Consider the following 16610-nt stretch of genomic DNA (forward strand, 5'->3'; position numbering starts at 1 on the left):
GAAACTAACAATTTTCATAAAGTAGTATTAAACACAAAAGACCTTCCTGTGCATTCAAAACTTCATAAAAGAGTAGATATATTTATTGAGGAAATGTATTTATTTGTTACCGTTTGATGTCGATGACTAAAAAAATCGTCATTTAACTATGGAGAACCACTGGTCAACTGAACCAGTACTTTCAAGTTCAATTTTTAAAGAAACGATTACCCGCGATATATACAAAATATTGCTCAGTATGATACATTTTTCGAATAATGAAACTCAAATTCCCAGCAACAAATTACATAAAATTAGACTCTTAGTTAATTACACTCATCGAATTTTCAAGCAGACTATGAACCCTTATACAAACTTGTGCATCGATGAAAGCATAGTTACTTTTAAAATACGTCTAGCTTTTAAACAATTTCTTCTAAAGAAACGACATCGATTTGGCATAAAGATATTCGTTTTATGTGATATTGTTGGGGCCTATTTATATTTCTATATAGGTTTTCATTATGGCTATAATTTAGCGGCACTCTGGTAACACTAGCGTGACGGTTTTTACTCTTTACTAGCAAACTTCGGCGCATTCCGCGCACCTCATACTTTATAAACATGTAATTATTTTATATCGTCAATAAAATACTACTGCAGCGGCTCAATCTGTGTCTAATTGCCACTCGTCACCATCCAGTCGCCAAAATATAAAAACATCATATATAGTTGACTTCATCATATACTGAGACGAAACAGAAATAACTAACAAACATGTGCTTGGTATGTCGAGGGCGGTTGTCACTATTCTACTCAATGACTGCATTGGCAAAGGTCATAGTCTCTGGGTTGACAATTGGTACACTAGTCCCAACTTATTTAGCCACTTCCACAGACAACGCATGCGGATGCGGTACAGATGAATGCATGCGGTACAGTTGGGAAAACGAAAAAAACTTAGCAAAATTTAACAAACTTAAAAAAACAGACTGAATCTCAATTTAGTGGTCCTTTAATAGCCTTCAAATGGTATGAAAAACGGGAAATGCATATACTCACTACAATTCACGACGGTAGTTTTGTACAAACTGACAAAACAAACAGGGAATGCAATAAGAAACCTAACTATGTGGTGGACTACAATAAGTGCATGGGGACCGTCGACAAGACAGACATGATACACTCAAGTATGAATTGCTTGAGAAAAACAATTAAATGGTACAAAAAGTAGCATCATTTTTAAAAGAGAACATTATATTGCCTTTTGTTTCTATCTGATTTTATTCAATATAAGAATTTTATCATAATATATATAATAATTTAATTTATTTGTAAATAAAATTTTCTGATTATTTTAAAATAAAAATAATTACGTAGATCGTTACTTTGAATACATACTCGTTACTTCGAAATATTTTATGTAGTCGTTTATGCGATTATGGCAACATTTTCAACGGTTCGCGCTGGATGTCACATTTATTTTGCTGCAAATTTTGTTGTTTTGAGTAAGTTTTTCATTGTAAAAATAAAAGTTAAATCCAACGATAAATACACATATTAAATATATCATTATTTATCGATTATACAGGTTGTTTATAAGTTACGGTTTTACTGAAATTATTGTTACTTTTATAGTAATATGCTATATTGTTATTATTAACTGCTCGTTCTGATATGACTAGGTTTTATGTTTTTGAAAACAAGGGAATACATTTTATAATAAAATACCTTAATTTTTTAATTTTATTAAAATCCTGTTCAAGTTTTTTGACTTAAGTTTGAGGTTTCCATCTTATTTGTGGATTTCGCGGGCTTAAAAAATTTGTGTTAGAAAACTCAAAAAAAAATGGTCATTTGATATTTTTATATATTTTTTCTTTCTGAATTACTGAATTGCGCTTGTGAAAGATACCATATTTTAATTGTACTTCGACTGTTGTGAAAGTGTAGTTAAATTTATGTTACAAACATTATAGACCCGTGGTATAAATCGGTTACTAATAGTAATACACATATGTACGTTTGTGTTTTTCAATTTCTAATGCCTGGGAGATGAAATTTAGTGAAAGTTGTGTAATTAAAAATCTCGATCAATCATCAAAGGTTAGGTTTTCCTAGATTTTCCCAATCTCACGAACGAGTAATAAATAAAATCAATCAAGGTTATGCATAGTTTCCATGCTTACTTAGTAGTTGTCGATTGTTTTTTGTGTACCACTTTGTAACGCATAATAAATAAAAATATATAAATATTGTATTTTTAGATCAAAAATATCAATATAGCCTTTGTTTTGTGTAATGCAAGTGGAGATTCAGTTGCAAGAAAAAATTGATGATCATCTGAAAAGAGCCATTTATTATTTCAAGCAGGGTTGTTAGTCACATGAGGAATGAATCTTTTATTATATTAAAAAATTCAAACCTTGCTGGACAAAGCTTACATGCAATATTTAATTGAAATATTTATTATCTGACTTCTTCAGTCAAATGCCAGCACAGTAGTAATTGCATAGTCTGTGTTGGTTGAAAGGCAAAGATTCACTGGTCGTCTCAAGTGTAGAAAAATTATGCCATTAGTTCAATAAATTACTCAACCGGCATAGCTATATTATTTATTCTGGTTAAAATGTGGTGGTTTTTTGAGGGGAAAATCAATAGTGTATTGTGATAGTCTTTTCTAAGCCGATAAATTAAATTTAATTGTGAAATTTTTTCTGTTCTTTCAGATAAGCATTCATGGAGCAAAAATTAGTGAATAGATTATCTGAAATCAACAATATCTGCAATAGTACAATTTACACCGTACAAAAGATTAAAGAATTTGTAAGAAGAAATTCAATTATACGTCTATAAATATTTATAATATTTACATTCTATTTCAGATAAAATCTTCCACAGAACATATAAAAAAAAATGACGATTTAGATATTTTTACTCAAATCGCAATTAAAATCACTCCGATATACAACATGTTGTTAAAAGTAGATTCTACATTTCAAGAAATAGGTAAGTGTAGAATAAAAAACGTTTACATTCCATTTAAAAACCCGCATAGTTAAAATATATTTTAACATATCTTATTTTAACTAATTTGTGGCATTTGCTACCTAAGTTATTTATATATACGATACATATGTATATTACTATAAACTAAATGATTGTTTTTAGATGTGATTGGTCTTCCCAATGTTTCTACTATTTTAAGTCAAACAATAAAATCAAGCGATGAAAAAGCTTGGTATGATACAGAATCAGACAAAGAATTTACAAATAACGCATCTCAATCTTGCATTATAAACAATCTATCTCAATCCGATAATGTAACGAATAAATTGGTCAACAAAGATATAGAGAAAAATGACAGTGGTAATTCGTTAAAAACTAATTTATCCCTTTCTAAAATACAAACGAAACCGAGTTTGTCCATATCTGCCGAGTCTGAAAAGAAGAGCAAATGTTTATACGAGATGAGAAGTAAAAAGGTCCGTAAAAGAAATAAACAAGCGAGTGAAAATAAAGTAAATGCACATAGCATTACAAATTTAATTATTAAGAATAATAAAAACATATCTACATCCTTAACAAAAGGCAAAGGAAATATTAATAAAACTTCAACTGATGATGTATTAAAAGTTGAAAGTCAACATTCACAAGTCTCCAACAGCGATGAAAAGAGCGATACTAAGATTTCTGAAGATTGTCAGATTACTGGTAAGTGAGTATTGGTTTTACCAATATATTTTGATTATGGAAATCGTAAGATACGGCAAAAATCTCTAGTTAATATAAGAATGTTTCGCAATATTACATTATGAGTCATTATAGTATTATCTTGCGCGAATAGTAATACATTACTAGAACAACTGGTGTATAGAGGTATATATTTATTTCATTTGTGCAACAGTTTACTGAATTCAGTCTTTTTTTATGTTTTTGTTTCAAGTGTTAAAGATTACAACTTAACTTAGGGACGTCATTTACGGGGACGGGACGGGGGAGAATTTGGCCAAAAAATGTCATTTAATAAAATACTATGAATTTAAATGAAATCTAAATAATAAAAAAACCGACCATTGACAATTTTTGCCCCCCCCCCCACCGAATAAAATGTAAAGTCGTCCCTGATTCTAAACTAAAAAACGCCCCCCCACTTGCTCCCCCCCTAGTTTCTGGCCAAGTATTATTTATACAATTTTGTCTTTATAAACAAACTTGTCTTAATACAAATACGTCATTTCATATTTTTCCAGAGGGGGGAGGGAAAGCTGGCCAATCTGTGGTAGTTTTTTTTAATATTATGTTTACATTTCGTTAAGATTCATATTAATTAATTAAATACATTTTTCTGGCAAAATTGAAAGGGGGGGGGGGGCAAACGTCCTCACCTGTCCCCCCCAATTGAAGTTCCTTTGCGGTCTTTTTTTAGGTGTTTGGTTTATTCATTTAGGTTAGCTTTTGGTTTGAACAGCAAATGGACGTTACACAACTGTCAACAGATGCAAAGGTAGACGGCACTCTAAAGTAGAAACGTAATGATAAAAGTGGCACACTTTCTACTATAAAACGGATACTTTCCAGCAATAGTGTAGTTCTAAATAAAGTAGTACCGGAACGCTACTCCCCTTTAGGGTAAACAATGAGATATGCGAGTTGTGCAGATCTTCTAACAACAATTTGCTAGAAGATCTGTTTAAATTTATTTGATCTTTAACGAAAAAACAGATCTAACAAATCATTGTTAAAAGACCTGTTTCATCTCTTGCAAAAAGAATTTTTGGTATTTGTTTAGAATGACAGCGCACAGCTCCAAAACCAATCGTAAAGTCGCTGGCTTATAAAAGTTGTATATTTAAAACACTTTCCGTTATTTTAAAATAGGTGTAGGAATACTAGTCGTTTAGTAAGAGCTTTTGTGCTTTAAGATAAAAAAGTATAAACATATAACAGTATTGTTTTCAACTTAAAATAACTCAAATTTATATTGGAAAAATTACTAAATTATTACACTTTTATTTCAGATGTTTGCATGAAATTTTTGCCTGAAAGAATGTTGTTGGAAAATGAATTTGGGTGTACGATAAGTTATTTCAATACTCCGTTATCCTTTTACATTGTTCCTAAAACATATTTTGCCACTCAACGTATGTAAGTATATAGTAATTTTAGTACTATGATAATATATATTTATTATAAATATGTTTACTTTTTAGTATAGAGAACCAGTTAAAGTTATTTTATAATGATAAAGATAAGTCATTTGAACAAAAAAAAGGATTTGGTAAAAATAATTATTATGCAATTCACATTACCAAGGAAAAAATTTGGTGTAGAGCCACAATTAACACAATTTTAAAGGTATGTATTAAAAGCATTTAAATATTGATCTACATATTTCAAACATACTTATTGTGTATTACAGAACGAAACTGTGGAAATGTTTTGCATTGATTTTGGTTTAATGATAATAGTCAAGCAAAGTTCTATTTTTCCTTTGGATGCTCAATTCTTTGAATATCCTCCACTGGCTTATGAATGTTACTTAGAATCAGTAAGTATATATAATTATTATAATATGCATTTTATGATTTTGCTATACAATTTTTACCAAATCTTGTGTATATGTAGGTTGATCTTCCGGCTAATGGCAAATGGTCCTCAGAAATGATTGAGTTTGGAAATATGTGTGTGTCGTTTCTTTTTCTAACTACAATTCATTCTAATTGGTATGTAAAGTATTAGGCATGTTGTTACAAAAAGCAGTGAGATTATTTAAATTTTGTTTTTGTTGGGAGATTTAAAATAAAAATTAATTTTAGATGTCCTGCAAGTCCAAGCAAAATATCAGCTTAGTTATTATTTTTACTATTACTATATTTTTATTGCATTATTGCATCTTTATTTTTATTAATAAAAGTCAATAACATCAAAAATGTTCAGTGAAATAATTTTTTCGTCAAACATTTCTTTTAAAAAAAATTGTAGCAGAAATTATGCCTAATATTAGTATTCTGGATATAGAGAATCAAATTTCAATTCTCATATGTTCAACCCCAATTATCTTAACAGCAGTTCTCAGCTTTTTAATTAAAGCATGCTATCCAAAATTTTAGTACTAACATTACATTGTTCTATATTAGTTGTTATTTTTCTTCATGAAATAAGTGCTCTAGAATATTTTAACACTGTGAATCTAATTTTTATATTCATCTTCTAGAAAATATAAATGAAAGTTATTTAGTAATTATTTTATCTTTAACAGTTTGCAATTATTTTATCTTTAACAGTAGAAAAATACATTCATTCCAGGGACGTTATTTCAGCTTTTTATAGTGGGGGGGAGGAGGGGGCAAAACTTGGCCAGTGGCCGTTTTTGTCAAATGAACATATCTAAACCGAATTTTGACCAATAGGAGAGCACAAGAACAATTATCCCCTCTCAGATGTCAAAAATCTACATCAAAAGCAATAAAATCGTTACCGAGCGTTCCCACTGCCATGGCGCTGACACAATTTTATTGCTTTTGACGTGAATTTTAGACTTCTGAGTTGTTTTTGCGCACTCCTATTGACCAAAATTCGGTTTGAATATACTTTGGTCAATCCTATTATATCAGAAGTCCATAGTAATATCGGTAAGGATAGCTATCGTACTTTTAAAACATAGTGTAATATCGAAGTGCAGACAAAATTTATGGTCTTGACGCACCTTTATTTGGTTTCGAAACAAAAAAATGCATTTACGCCTTAGAAAAACATTCGTGAATAGAATGTTTATCGATGTGTCTACTATGACCAAAATTCGCAGAATTCGTTAGCTATTGTATAAATATACAATAAATTCCATAAAATTATGTACTTTAAATGTTTTATTATTTTATCTGAATTACTTCAATCGCAGTTGATCTTAATTCTGATGATTTAAAAAGGCTGAAATAATGTAGCTGATCAAATAGTATGCAAAATTATAAATTTAGCATTTTTCTTTTGATTTATATATTTTACATAATTCAAAAAGTTTAACGATTATAAAAGTAATTAATGATTAATTAAAATAATAATTTCTAATCAATAATTATTTTTGCAATAATTGATTAAATAAATTTATATCGGTAAAAACCAAGAAAAAAATTACAAATATATTTGAATATTTGAAAACTGTGAGTAATTGAAAACTCTAATTCGGGACTGTTTTTTTTTAATATTTTATTTGAAGGATAACCTGATAATTTCTGGTTTACAATCAGGGATGTCATTTCAGATTTTTTTAATATTTCTATTTCACTTAGATTCATAGTATTTAACTAAATGACATATATTTTTCTGACCAAAATCAAGGGGGGGGGGGGCAAATGCCCTCACTTGCCGTCCCTGGTTCAGTCCTAATTTAATTCATTCAACCTACTAAAACTATCAGCTAAATATGTTTATTGAGCCAACTATAATTTTTGAATCGCAAAGAAAAACTTACTTAAAAATATCTATTGAAACCTATAGAAACCATTTAGATTGTTCCTTTGATTGTAACAATAGTGTTGAATTGTTTCTTTTCATCAAAATTTATAGATTGATCCAAAATAGATTTTATTTTTTCTGCAATTGCTTATGTTAGCAAAGCTCTAAATGACTAATATAGTCAGAAATCTTAGCTTCGGAACAGACTGTCTTTATTTTAGATATGATGCTGCAATATTTTCCCACAATTAGTGTGAATTTTTTTCATTCACATTGCTTTTTGTAACAATATTCATAGCTCACTTTTATGTTACACGGACATTGAAAATTTATTTTATTTAATGTATTGTATATTTCAGCAACGACAAATTAGGAGTGGAATTGCGATTGTTGAACGATTTTATGACGTTAAATTTAAGATATTGCGAAAGAAATTTGGATCTCATACGCGTTGATGACAATTTGATTTTCAAGCCTGACGAAAATGACGGTCAGATCTGATGATATAAAGTCAGTATTTGTAAAGGTTAATTGTTTAAAATCTAATTATTTTTAGATAAATTTATGACAGCCGACATGAAAATATTAATCGGCGGAGAAGACTATAATGATGAAGAATTGTTATGTAAAAATTATATTGGCCCTCCTCACACGACATGTTATAAAGGAGATAAATGCAAAAAAATGCATGAATTACCCAATCCAGGTAAGAAAAGAATCAATTCGTTATGATAGAGTCATCCTTATCTTTTTTTTATGTTTCTAGATGGATGGACTAAACAGCAGATTAAAACTGCAAAACTGCAGCCGGTGAACTTGCCATCTGTCGGCGCTTACTTGGAGATGAAACCGACAGTCGTTTTGAGCTACTCATCATTTTACAGTGAATTTAAAATCAGAAATCAACGCTCTGAATGTAATAAAATTATTTTTTGCTGAAAGTTTTGAATTTAGATCATATAACATAATATAGATTGGTTAAATAACTATTTTCCTGGTATGCGACTCGTGTGTCATGAAATCGTATAAATTTCCAAACAATAACTAAATATAGTGAAGTTTCATTATATGTAATTTGGTGTGACATAAAATAAGAGTATCTGAATTTATCTAAACAGGTAATTCGTTGTTTGTGGCTTTTTTGTACCACTTGTGTGAAAGCAGGTTTTAGCTCTACACAAAATGTAGAAACAATTCTAGAATTCCGGGGGTTTCAAGTAGTAGTATAACATGTAAAAGAGGTTCTACGTTTAAAGTAAGTTGGTTTAGTTGGTATGTCGGTTAACATGTTCTTTATTTTAGAAATTAGCTTGACGCATGTAGTAAATTCTTTCTTTATTATTTTTCAGCTCATCTAAATTACAGCATTGACGAGCTAAAGGAAGAAATGAATAGACCAGACGCTGTTAAGTCCTATAATATGTTGAAGTATCCACCGGATAATGGAGAATTCGTACTAGCTAAGCATTCACAAAAAAATTTTTGGTGCAGGGGAATTGTGTTACCTAAATTGGATAAACACTTCGAAGAAGTAATAACTATACTTATGCAACACTATTGAAACTTTTAAAGTAGTTTAAAGTATGTTGCTTTTCAGATATTTTTTGTTGATTTCGGAGACAAAGACAAGGTTCTCTTGGAGAATTTGAGAATGGTGCCAGAGTGGCTTGCTTGCTATCCACCGCGAGTAGTACTTTGCAATCTCAGTGGGGTCCAATTGGTGGATGAAAGACGATCGGAGGAAGCAAAGCAGACTTTGCAAAAGATGATTCTTGGAAAAACCGTCATAGGAATCGTAGTGTAAGTATTATATTATCATCAGTCATTTTTACAACAGATTTAAAAGTGTAAATTGTAATTTACTTATTTATATTATTTTTTAATATTTATTACTTGGAAAACTATATCAATATAATCTTAAAAGTGAGAGTGAATTGTATTTCTAAAAAGTGTTTTTCAGAGATGCACACTCTACCTTTTCTGTCACACTTTTCTTCATAATGAATATCTTATGTATAATTTGGAATATAATCAGTTAGAGAAATATGAATATTTAGTCTATGAAATGCAGATGATTTTTGTGTATAAAATAATAATAGAAATAATACCAAAATATACATAGACAGATAAAATAGACGAATTAGAAATATTATTACAAGTAAAATGGTAAAGGGAGTGATAATAAAATAATGTAATCAACTATTCGGGACATTTTTCACAAATATATTCAATTCTATTACTACTTTCCATACACAATCTTTTTACATTTTGTACATTTTTTATTGTTTCTGTCTTTTTTATAATAACTTATTTGACAACTTTTGGGTATTTGAAAAATTATGTTCCGTGACTAACGACAAACAAACGGTGTCTGATGCAGTTTATCATCTCCTTTGGCTAGCTCCTCGGCCAATTGAAATAAGAAGTCATTTCTTAATACATCGAGTTCAGTACATTCTTTATAAAGTATCCATACATTTATTGCTGCCATATCCAAGATGTTAAAGAAAACTTAAAGGTGTCATCTAACATATAAGTATTTTCGAGCTATTTGGTCATTTACATCTACACTACACTTAGCCTTGTTGTAATATACAATTGTTTCAATATCAAATTTAATAGTTATTTGTTAAATTACCAAACCGATCAATTTGACGGGTGTCAGTAAAGATAGGTATATATAGCAATCAGATTTTCAAAAATAAAAAGTTTCCTAAAATAATAATAATGTAAATATATTTGCATTGTTTAATTATAAAACAGAAAAAATACTGTCTGCTTTGTAAAATTTCTAAAGCAAATCTGAAACACGTCAATTTGACAGGTGCCGTAAACCTAGTGTTAATGAAATACTAGAATCTTAATGAAATCGAAATATTAAAAAAAATGCCCATTGACTGGCCAACTTTTTTTCCTATCCCGTTCCCTGATTCTAAACCATAAATTTTCTGGTTTGAAAATTATATGATTTCAAGTTTTCCATAAGTAGTAACATTTAAATGATTTTTAGTGAAGTTATAAGTCCAAATACATTTTCACAGGTAAATACATATTTCTGTTAGCGAAGATATAATTTAACTAATAGGCGCTAGTAAAATTATATGCTGTTGTGAAACGTCCATTTGCTGTTCAAACCCAAACCTAACCTAATGAAGGTCTTAAAACTTATTATAGTTTTAGAACTTTTATTAGGTCAAGTCCAAAATACAAACTAAGCCAACTCATCCTCAGGGGAAAATAAGCGGAAGAAGTACAACCAGATGTCGCATCTCGCATATTGTTCTTATGTTACACTATGTTTTATAAATATGATAGTTATTCTTATCGATATTACTAAGGACTTATATATGAGAGTATTGGTTAAAGTATATTCAAACTGAATTTTGATCAATAAGAGAGCGAAAAAACAATTATCACTTCTCAGAAGTAAAAAATTCACGTCAAAAGCAATAAAATCGTGTCGCAGTGGGAACACTCGGTAACGAGCGTTCCCACTGCGACGGCGACGGCATGATTTTATTGCTTTTGACGTGGATTTTTGACTTCGGAGAAGAGATAATTATTTTTTGCGCTCTCCTATTGGTCAAAATTCGCTTTAAATATACGTCATTAGACTCTCAATAATCGTATTGTTATAAAAATGAACACAACAGCACGATTTTATTGTTTTTGACGTGGATTCTAAATAATCATAGAAATGGATGTCACTTAATGAAATACTACGAATCTTAATGAAATCGAAATATTGAGAAAAACCATCACTGGCTGGCTAACTTTTCTGGAAAAAGCTGAACTGACGTCCCTGCGTTTGTTTTATTACTTCCAACACTATTATTTTCTAATGTGATCAACTATACCCAAAAATAAAAATTAAAGTTCAAATCGATCTATAATTTTATGTTAAGCCTAATCACACTAACAACAAATATTATATAACATTATATGCAAAAGTTACAAAGTGGAAGATGTCATAAAGTAACAAGTTGTGTAAACATTGTTATATAACATAACAAATTTGTTTTATAAACATTGTTTATTGACATAATGTGGATGGAGTTTTATTGAGGCGGTGACTCTCTTTTCTTTTCAAGCTCTGATCAATTCTGATTATTGTACTTCTAATAATATTTCTAAACTATATTTTATCTTTCAGATATGCTTCACCTGTAAATGATATGCTGGAGCTAAATGTGACCCGGTTAGATGGATACAGTTATGCCAAAATGCTGAAAGAAGAGGGTTTGGTCACCATCAAGGAAATAAAAGACACAAAAACAGAAAGCACGTCAAAATATATTCCCGTTTAAAATTTACTTAAGAACGTTATTTTATTTTTACTATATTTAGTTTTTTATTTCGTTAAAAAGTTATGTTCCTTTTTTAATTTATTATTATTAGACAATGAAGGTTGTGAGACAATGTTTAAAAATAATAATTAACTCATAATGTGGCCATATGTAAATAAAATACATATATTTTGTTGCTGTTATATATGTACATATAATATATGACTACAATATATTTTTTCAATTAAAATTATTGTTTTATGTTGTGAGGAATGAGTAGAAATGCAAACAATAGCAAATAGTTTGTTAATATTCCTAGTTATTTCCTAAAATTCTCCACAAGATGTAATGTTTCCAAACCATGCGTGAATATTATAAACAAATTGATATATATAATACATGAAATACATACATATATATATACATATATATTGGTACTCGTTTTTAAGTAGTTAAGGGGTGTACAAGTAATGTTTAAGATTTGTGGCAAATTTATCAATCTATTTTAATAGTAAAAAGCATTGTGATGGATCATTCATGATTACCATGTTCATGACCCTGTTTATAAAAAGCAGTATGTATTAACACTCGCAATTAATAAAAAACCCTACAAAAACACTAATGCTGGAAAGCAATGGAATTGTTTGGCTAGACGGGCTCACACAACGAGAAACAACACAACACTTTCTAGTGGCGTATATATATTTTGTTTGATTAAGAAACGAGTGCAACAATTGGCTGGATGGTCGCTGTACAGTAGTGATTCGTCAATCAGCTTTGCAATCCTTAATCCTAAGGAAAGGGCAGACACGACCCGAGAGTAGATACGCTCAGACACAGTCAAAGATGACTCGAGGCCAGAGAGGGACTCCACTACACTGACGCTGCACAACTACAAGACCTCTGAGGATCTTTCATTGACATCATCCCTCTGCCAGTTTGTCCATCATCGCTCGGAGGATAACGATCTCGCCAATCATAGTTTGTCGCAATATACCTATGTATGTAATTTTAACTAATAAATTATTACCAGTCTTCAACGGTGTATTTTTGGCTTCAAAGTCACAACCCTTAGGGTTAGTAAACATTAAAACACAATTATGTTATTTGTGGCAGATTCTAGATGCAACAAAATTCAATTTTTTTCATGTAAAATAACCTTTTCTTATATTTTCTATTTCATTGTAATTCTTAATAATTTTCTATTAAATTCTCTAACATGTGTATATAAATATAGGTAACATCCTTTAAATTCCAAAATCTCCTATCGATGCTTATTTAATTGTTATGTTAATAAATATACTTTTAACTATAAGAAATTCGTATCTTATAATATATTATTGAAAAATTTATTATTTTAGAATGCATCATGAGTGGCAGAAACAAAGTTGAAGAATACTCGTCTATATATCAGATTTACTTCAAACAAAATTGCCACCATTTTATTTAAGAGTGAAATATTTTCTTTATTGTGAAAAATCAATGAATTTGAATTCACTATTGGCCCTCCTTATTTTGTATGATTTATTAGCAAAAGTAAATATTGTCAGTCCAAAACTGCACATAGAAATACACCAGCACTATCACTTCGCTTCTGACTCAAGAAAAGCAGCCAAAAGTTCAACTCGATCTTCAATACGACTTGGAGACTACGGCAAGAACAGACATTTTTTCGTAAATATTTTGAAAATCGGTTAAAATTTGTTGTTTATGATTAAAAATATTCTGTTTAACGTCGTAGTAAAGCGTACAGTTCTAAACCAATGCTTTATGTGACTTATTTAATCGCTTATTGAAGTTAAGCTTTCAGTTGCTTTATTTTTCTTGCTAAAACAACACAGCAGCGTGTGCTTTCGCCTTTATATAAACTTGTTTATTGTGTTTTAAACAATCAAAACTCGTAAAACATACTTGTGCGCGGAAATTGACGACAACTTTTTTAATATCCGCGCCGGGATTGGATTTGATTCGAGCAGAAAGTTTTTCATTTCTACAGTCAATACCAGAGATTACCAACCATTTTGAACTGATATATATGAGGTATACAATCGTATTATAAATATATCCTTTTACTAATATTATACTTCCATATTATGTTTTCATTTATATTATACAGTAATAATTGCACTATATAAAAAAGAAAAAATATCATGATAGTGACGTCATATTCATTTGAAGGATGCGACCTGTATATACTCTTTCTTATATCGCGACGGCCACATATTAGCTTGACTAAAAACAGGAAATTAGGGGAATGCCTTTTATAAGTAAAAAATGGAATTCACTCGAAAGGTCAAAGGGAATAAAAGCAGAGCATGACATTTGATACTTTGGAGGTTTGGGGAGTTGATATACTACTTCACCCTTTCGCACTCACCAGATGGAATTCGATTTTGGAACTTGTCATTGAGCTAATAATTGCTCATCATCGTGGCGTTGCTTAACTTGTCCTTCAATTTATACACTTCAGGAAGTCAACCACTTTGCGACGTTAATGGGACAGTTTGCAGTGTTGCTCAAACTTTTCATATAAATTATTGATGTGCAAAATTATTTATTAAATTATAATTAAAATAATAAATAGTTCACGATGACCTTCACAAGTCTTTTAGCTTAATTTACAAAACTATGATTTTATTAGTGACGATCTACTTATCTCTACAAAAAATCATCGCAATCTACAACACCAATATACTGGGGGTAAATAATATTTTTGCTTAAAAGTTCACGAATAAAGAATACTTATTAAATATTTCAGTAGATAAAATAATAAATAAAAATTGAAACATAGTAAATACTACGTTAGATAAAATATTACCGAGATCGTTGATTTGCCCAGACTTTTAAAGTCTGAATTATGCGATGAAATAAATGGTCATGTTCATCACACTCAAATAATACTCAAGAGCATATCCGTATTCCCTTTATATCAGGGATAGATCAGCGCAACTAATACTTTTATTGTGTTTCAGATATTTTCAGGTTACATTTGATATAATTAGTACATTTTAAAAATAGAGCAAAGATCGATTTAAAATCATGCCGCGATCGACTGATTGAGTAAATATTAGATATATTAAAAAAATAAAGATATAAAGCTAGTAAAAATATAATCAAATATATTTTACACAGTTAGTAGAACTAAAACTGGAGCCAGCATGACGTAATTTCGTTAAATAGGACTCAGTTCCAGCAACGTTGTGAGCGTGTTTAAAATGGTTGTATCAACTGTTCTTTATAAAATGGTTATCAATGAAAAATAATCAAGAAACGCAAAACACCACACTCAAAAACCACTAGTTATTACTGCCCACCATATTTCCTGTGTTGTTCAAACCCAAACCTAACCTAAACAAATTAACCAATACATCATGGCTTTAAATCGATATTTTTTCATTCACTAAAATGACGTTTTAAAAAATAATTTTGGATGGATTCGAGACTGATTTTTTTAGATTTCATTTGAGAGATAACTCGAGAATTTTTGGTTCAGAATCAGGGACGTTTATTCAACTTTTTTCAGGGGATAGGCAAGAGTTGATCAGTAAGAGTTTTTTTAATAATTCGATTTCATTAAAATTTATAGTATTTGAAATATATAAATTAAAATGACGTTCATGTTTATAAAAAAATATAATAATATCAATTTATGTCCGTTCTACGTGAATAGTTCGAAATGAAGGACGAGATTGTAAAGAGTGTTTATCGATACCAAATCGCCGCGCACGCTTTGAGAAGCACTCCCCAGGGATCGACGAGAAGAGAGGTGAGTCAATTAACAAACAGAAGCCAATATTTCCTGGACGGTCCGTAAGTGGATTACATTGTGTCCCCCAGAGGGCGAGTGGATCCATTATGGCGCCATTGACACTCAGCTTCCGGTTCGCCATTAAAGCCATTTGCCGCCATTTCCTGCCACTTCCGGATTCACTTGACGGCGATACGTCCTGTGCTGTACTTTATTTATATGAGCAGAAAAAATAGGAAGATGTATTAAAAATAAATTAATTATTATATTTAAATTTGTAAATGAGTGTCTCTTATTTATAAAACTGGAATTCTGTAGTTGTATTGTCAACGGCACTCTTTAGTAGTTTGTGAAATAAACGCTTTTACAAGAATTCATCAAATCGTATCCTAACGGCGCCGGGATTCAAGAACGGATAATAACTACATAAACTCATATAAAGGTATCTCATGAACCTATTTTGAACTATTTCTATTAAGAGGGATTTGGTTATTTGGGAATTCCAAATTATATTTCATGATTCAAGAAGTGTCATAGAATACGCGAATAACTGACTGAGCATCAAAGTGAAATGCGTTCCTCATAACAAAGCCGAGAATTTTGGTTGATTTATTGCAGACGTCGTTTACGTATAGAGAGAACTTCCATTTTCTCTCAAAAGTGGAAGTTCATAGTTTATAGAAATTATATGTTTATAGATGTATGTTTTATTTTAAGGAATTAACGTTTAACTTTTATAGATATATTTAACATTATTATTTGTAAAGAAAAAATGTAAAAAAATATATTGTGTTTTATTGAGAACGTTTGGAAGTCGCGCGTGCTTGACGTCATCGGATCTGAGTAGGAAATGCATTTGTGTGCGTGCATAAACAATGACAAAAAGGCATAGCATGATCTCATTCTACGCTCGATTAAAAATATTTCGTTCAGTTGTACAACATCAAAGACAAAGAACAAGAAGAAGGAAGCGATTGAGTGAAAGGCGATAGATAAAGATTCCTCGAAAACAGAACCGAAATACTCTGTGAAACTCTCAGAAATTATTATTGAACCTTCCAAAGTTTTCTATCTAACTTCATTACTTTCGGCGTCGACTAAGCAGTGCATTTGCGAATTTTAATTTTAGTTTTAGTTGTTAG

General features: G+C 30.2%; 1 protein-coding gene across 1 annotated transcript; it reads left to right on the forward strand.

The window, feature by feature from the left end:
• The first annotated feature begins 1402 nt into the window (after positions 1-1402).
• On the forward strand, positions 1403-11970 carry LOC148227669 (tudor domain-containing protein 1-like). Its single transcript, XM_088202583.1, has 14 exons — positions 1403-1487; positions 2709-2805; positions 2865-2988; positions 3151-3693; positions 5001-5127; positions 5193-5337; positions 5402-5530; positions 5608-5705; positions 7794-7924; positions 7991-8140; positions 8201-8350; positions 8784-8965; positions 9032-9234; positions 11588-11970. The coding sequence occupies exons 2-14, from the start codon at positions 2719-2721 to the stop codon at positions 11739-11741; spliced, it is 2223 nt and encodes a 740-aa protein (XP_088058709.1). The 5' UTR covers positions 1403-1487; positions 2709-2718; the 3' UTR covers positions 11742-11970.
• The last annotated feature ends 4640 nt before the right edge of the window (positions 11971-16610 follow it).

The sequence above is a fragment of the Plectrocnemia conspersa genome, unplaced genomic scaffold (genome assembly GCF_051122295.1).
Source record: "Plectrocnemia conspersa isolate PC_06_02 unplaced genomic scaffold, ASM5112229v1 ptg000013l, whole genome shotgun sequence".
Taxonomy (NCBI): domain Eukaryota; kingdom Metazoa; phylum Arthropoda; class Insecta; order Trichoptera; family Polycentropodidae; genus Plectrocnemia; species Plectrocnemia conspersa.

What these genes read in the sequence shown, in the direction of transcription:
- LOC148227669 (XM_088202583.1), top strand. Translation starts at nt 2,719, where the DNA reads ATGGAGCAAAAATTAGTGAATAGATTATCTGAAATCAACAATATCTGC. An exon ending in CAATTAACACAATTTTAAAG is followed by an intron (nt 5,338 to 5,401) that starts GTATGTATTAAA and finishes TGTGTATTACAG; the next exon opens with AACGAAACTGTGGAAATGTT. An exon ending in CAGAAATCAACGCTCTGAAT is followed by an intron (nt 8,351 to 8,783) that starts GTAATAAAATTA and finishes ATTATTTTTCAG; the next exon opens with CTCATCTAAATTACAGCATT.